The sequence below is a fragment of the Camellia sinensis genome, chromosome 2 (genome assembly GCF_055761805.1).
Source record: "Camellia sinensis isolate YWXY chromosome 2, ASM5576180v1, whole genome shotgun sequence".
NCBI classification, from domain to species: domain Eukaryota; kingdom Viridiplantae; phylum Streptophyta; class Magnoliopsida; order Ericales; family Theaceae; genus Camellia; species Camellia sinensis.
This window is the reverse complement of record NC_138962.1, coordinates 35696676-35701990: the sequence shown is the minus strand read 5'-3', so window position 1 is coordinate 35701990 and position 5315 is coordinate 35696676. Positions and strand designations below refer to the sequence as shown.

The 5315-nt window shown below is 34.4% G+C and overlaps 1 protein-coding gene across 1 annotated transcript; it reads right to left on the bottom strand.

Annotated features, from left to right (window-relative positions):
* Positions 1-219: 219 nt before the first annotated feature.
* Positions 220-2752, bottom strand: LOC145812943 (putative GTP diphosphokinase RSH1, chloroplastic). Its single transcript, XM_082908192.1, has 4 exons — positions 2586-2752; positions 2399-2486; positions 487-594; positions 220-330 (listed from the first exon to the last, which is right to left on the bottom strand). The coding sequence occupies exons 1-4, from the start codon at positions 2636-2638 to the stop codon at positions 220-222; spliced, it is 360 nt and encodes a 119-aa protein (XP_082764318.1). The 5' UTR covers positions 2639-2752.
* Positions 2753-5315: the final 2563 nt, after the last annotated feature.

Here is a 5315-nt window from a genome sequence, read left to right as displayed (position 1 = left end):
TCCTTTGGCAACATAGAAGTAAATGGGAGTCTGCTCAGAAAGGCTCTCATCTGCAAGAACCAACAAACCAAACGGTCCAAGAGCACCCCGGTTTGCTGCTCCACCGGCAGTGCTGCAACTGAACATCTCCATCTCAGTTACTACACATTGCTATTTTAAAGTAAGGCTATAATTTGAGTGTGATTGTCAAAATAAAGAGAACACAACATAGAAGATTGCTTACAAGCTTTTAAGCAGAAACAAACAATTTACCAACGAAAATTTTGTTTTCAGAGTCATAAGGTCTAGGAACTGATCATCCTCAATCTTCTTCATTAAAATTTTGTTTGCCTAATACAATGAGAAGAGCTTGAGCATTTGAGTACATGAACGATAAGTTTTCACAAAAACAAATAAAAATATACCTCTATGAGTTCCTTCTCATGTTTCTTATACCTCTATGAGTTCTTTCTCATTAAAATTTCACAAAAACAAATAAAAATATACCTCTATGAGTTCCTTCTCATGTTTCTTATAGAGTTCTGCAACTCTTCTCTTGGCTTTAGCATAATCTTGAGCATTTGAGTACATGAACGATAAGTTTTCAAGTTCAGACTGCCAGAAGGTATTAGTAGATTAGCAAAATAGTGGGTGCAAAGAAACATAACTGCAATGATAGTGTAAAATAAAATCACACATAACAGGAGCATAGTTACAAAAATGACAGAAAAATGACTGTGAAATAAAGCATCTCAGAGTAAAAGCAGTTTCCAGTTTTGGAGATCTTTAGATGGCTGATGACTTGGCAGGCTGGTACATCACAAGATTAATTTTAATAAAAGCTGGATTCACAATCTATGATGTATCATCAAATAAAGGTCAAGGAACAAGATCAAGCATCATAAACCCAATGTTGCAACATCAGACTTCAATAAAATAAATAGAAAATAAATGAAGCACATAGGAAATGTGCCAAGTTGAGATATTTATTATCAACAGTAGACATACATCAGGGTTTTTAACTTCAACATTGTCTAGCTTGGTCATGGAGAAAACGTATGGTGAAAATTCAACCCAAAGACACAAGAATACATTATGAAACATTGAATTCAAATGTAAGCCTAACAAACAATCATGTGGGAATATTTTCACCCTGCACACACACAACACACACACACACACACACACAAAATACCAAACTGTAAAAAAAAAAATTAATAAATTCTTCATAGCAAGAGGAATATTTTCATTTTGAAAATTAAAAAAACAGAGAAAAAAAGAAGAAAACAGAGTAGTAGAAGGTTGGAAACTAACCTCATCATCATCCTCCATACTTGTTTTCTCGCTTCTTAAAAGCTGATTTTAGAAACAACAAACAAGCAATTGCTTCCTTTCTAGATAAAGGTTTTAAAGAATAGAATCGCCAACTATATGAAATTTCTAAACCATTCAATGAGCTTCATAGTTAACCCAATTGAGCTGTAAGAGACAATTATAACTCTTACAGCCATAAAAAAATAAAGTTGCAGTCCTTCAGCAGGCCTATTAGCTTATTTCTCATGTTCTCAATGATCCAGGAGTGGTTACTATGTTTTATACTTTAAGGTTATTCACAAAATTAGAGACAAATGCGTGCAGTGACATGAAAGGGCAGTAACCAAATATGGATAGGAAGAGAAAAGAGTGGGTATAGGAGCAGACAACTTGAAACATAGAGATAAGGATATATTCATACTAGATTCAGGAGTCTAGCATGATAGGACCATTATATGACACAAGGATAAACGAAGTAATTCAGGAATGACTATACTTTTCCTAAAATTTTTATATTACTGGCTCAAGTTGGAAAGGACAAGGTTGTTAATTGATCCATAACACTTAACTACTAATCACTCAATTAGCTAATAAACACAAACAAAATCAAAGTAAATTTTAATTTCCTTTACCTCTTTTTTGCATGCATCATAGGTTTTAATACTATGTTTGAAGGTATAATACTGCAATAAATTCATAATATATCTTCTCAACTCTTCTTGTGTATACATCTTTTGCATCAAGAACAAAATAAGGAGCCAAAATCTTTTTATAGCTTATTTTCCACTGTAAAAATCACAAGAAAACTTCTTATGTCAGACTCTCACAAGAATGTATTTGCATGTACTTTACCAAAAGAAAGAATTTTTCTGCATGAAAGTCTAAAGGGTCCCAAACTATGAGATATGCTTTCTAGATAGGGCGGAGTGAAGCAGGAGGGTAAGAGAAAATGAAAATGAGCAGAGATGGTTCTAAAACAGCATGTCAAGTTTAAAAAATGAGCATACTAATAAACTAAAGTCACTTGAAAAATGATCATTCTCCAAAGAGTGACAAAATAAACAATTTATTTTCAAATTACATGAAGCACAAACAAACAATTTACCAAAACAAGTCCAATTATGTTTGTAGGTTGCTCATAGTAGACTGGCACTCTTCTATGCCCTTTCTCCAAAATTAAATTCATCAGCTCCCTATTAGATATCAAGCATCATCATATATATGATCAGAACAAAGTTAAAAAAGACTTCAAGTAAACCTTCTATTCAAAAGTTTTCCAAAGCATGGAACACCTGTCAAGCTTGGCATTGATATCAACAGCAAAAGTGTCAGATATGGGAGTCATGGCATCACTGGCTGTTTTCTCAGTAAGCCCAAGGGCTCCAGCAATAATTGTTGTCTCATCATGTGTGAGTTCTCCACCTTTTCCAGCCTGTTTACAGGTAATTAGAAGACTATCAAGTCACAAGATAAAACATAAGGAAAAAGAAGCTCTTTGCAATGGAGTTTGAAGTGACCAGACTATCCAGAAATATGGGAAGTGTCTGACAAAAAGAACATCTAAAAACATCAAGTACTTCACGATACATGTTATTAAAAATAGCTTGTTTCAACATGTCATAATATATGTACCTCCATGGCAGCAACATTGCATATAAGCAACGTGCAAAGCAATAAATGCTGTTTTCGGACAACCTTAATATCTTTTCTGTTGTGAAAAAGTAAAAGACGTCAATTATACTGTATAGTAGTACACAATCAAAATAAAGAGAGAGCCAAAGAATGCAATACAATTCTACCAACCTCAGCCATATGTAGTGTTTGAAGCATTACAAAAACAAAATCTAATAGTACAGCATATTTGGCATTTATAACTTGTGTCATCACCCATACATCACTAGCATCATCTCAATTATATTTATCTTGCAATATTTGTTTTTCTATTTATCTAGTCCAGCTAAATACCCCCCAAATGGGAAAATGCATGCCCTGTTTTCTTTGTAAGAAATGCCTTTTATTCATCAACAAGCCACTAAATGCTCTTCATACATGCTTGTCACGCTCACTCTCCTAACACTGTTGGAAAATACAAATCTGACTAATTGTAAGTTATATAGAGTTGACCAATGCAGATGAATTGAGACTAGCATTTATTTATATTAAAAAAATATATAGAATGGCAATTACACAGAAGAGAGAATACATATAGAACAGAAACTCTTCAACTGCCTTCTCTCTAAGGCTTCCCCCGATTCTCGATCCTTCTCTGCACAAACGAAAATCAACAACCAAATCAACATTGTCCTTTAATAATGAAAATGCTGAAAATGACCAGATTTTTAGAAGAAAATTTGTCTATCACTATAACTAGATTTATCAGGTTTTTTTTTTTTTTTTTTTTTTTTTTTTTTTTAACTCCTTCAAAACACTAATTGTAAACCCAAACACAACACTAAAAATATAGAAAATAAATTATTATTTTTAAATATTCTGGGAATAATTACCAATAAATGTAAAAGCGATGATGATCGAGGCTTCAATCAATGCATCGCCAAAGCCCTAATGCGAGAATCAGGTGGTGCTCACCTTAGTAGACGATGGTGCTCGCTCCCCTCGTCGGTGCAGATGGTGGAAGCGGTGGAGCTTCGAAATCGAGAGAGAGAGAGAGAGAACTTCGAAATCAAAATCGAAATCGCCAATCGCTCAGAGATTGGATCTGAGATGAATCCCCAACCGCTCTGAGATTGGATCTGAGATAAATCACCAATCGCTCTGAGATTGGATCAAACGGGGCTAAAGAAGGTTGATTCGATCGGTTGAGAGAGATTAGGCTTTAGAGAGGGTTGTGAGAGTGAGAGTGAGAGTGAGATCGATCCAGAGAGTGAGTGAGAGAGTAAGCGAGTGTTTTGGGTCCTTAGACCCAAAATAAGACATTTGAAGAGAGAGAGAGAGAGAGAGAGACAGACAGACAGAGAGCGCGCGTGGGAGAGTTGTACATTTGCGCGTGGGAGAGTTGGACATTTGGAGGCGCTTTTACACGCCCTCTCTTATGAAAACGGTATCGTTTTATTTTTAAAAAAATGTGGCGTTTATCAAACGTGGTTAAATATTGAAAAAGATGACATTTAAAAAAACGTCGTTAAATGAACGTCGTTAAATCTTATTTTTCTTGTAGTGATCCTTACAAATGTAATTGATTGGGAAAGGAAAATGGAGCATCAGTACAAAACCTTGAGTTGTAGCTAACGACAAATCATGAAGACAAAATACAATTCCTTTGCTTATCTACCTCTATCCCAACCACAAAAACAAAACAATAACAATAATAATAATAATAACAATAACACTGTACAAATCAATGGGAAGGGAACTGTCTGTGAAAAATTGGAGTATGATTACCTGTAGAATATTATTCTCAATGGTTTTTGCCCAGTTGCCTTTTGAAAGGATAGTAAAAGCTCTCTGCATTAGAAAACTTGTAATTGTCACATCGATTACAATATAAGCCAAGTCTATGCTATTTGGTATCTACAAGAAACACTACTGTGACCACTTAAGAACAAAAATAAAAACACCCTTTCATTGAACATGTTTAAAAAAAATAAGTCTATACTTTTCAAAATGGACAACAATATTGGAATATGACAACAATTTTAAAAATGCTCCACTGCCGCTTAACGCCACTGCACCAACACCATGCCACCACCACCACCAAAAGGTAGCATCTCTCTCTCTCTCTCTCTCTCTCTCTCTCCCGAGGTTTTGATTGATCCTTTGTTGGGTCCTTAATAACCAGTGATGCACAGAATCTGTATTGTAAGTGGCATTAATAGTCAGTGTATAGAACTAGTGGAAGTTGAATTGAATGACTAATTAGAATTTGTATTATATATGTCAATCATGGAGATAATAATATACATTCTTTGGATTTTAATCATGGAAATTACAGTCATTAGAGCATTTTCAACCATTCACCAATTTTTTCATCTAATTTGATTGTTAGTTTTGAGTAAAAAGTTTGA

Excerpts from the sequence above, each read along its gene's own strand:
- LOC145812943 (XM_082908192.1), bottom strand. The coding sequence starts at position 2,638 with ATGACTCCCATATCTGACACTTTTGCTGTTGATATCAATGCCAAGCTT. Across the intron at positions 2,487-2,585 it reads ATCAATGCCAAGCTTGACAG|GGAGCTGATGAATTTAATTT; the intron begins GTGTTCCATGCT and ends GATATCTAATAG. Across the intron at positions 595-2,398 it reads ACATAATTGGACTTGTTTTG|TCTGAACTTGAAAACTTATC; the intron begins GTAAATTGTTTG and ends ACCTTCTGGCAG.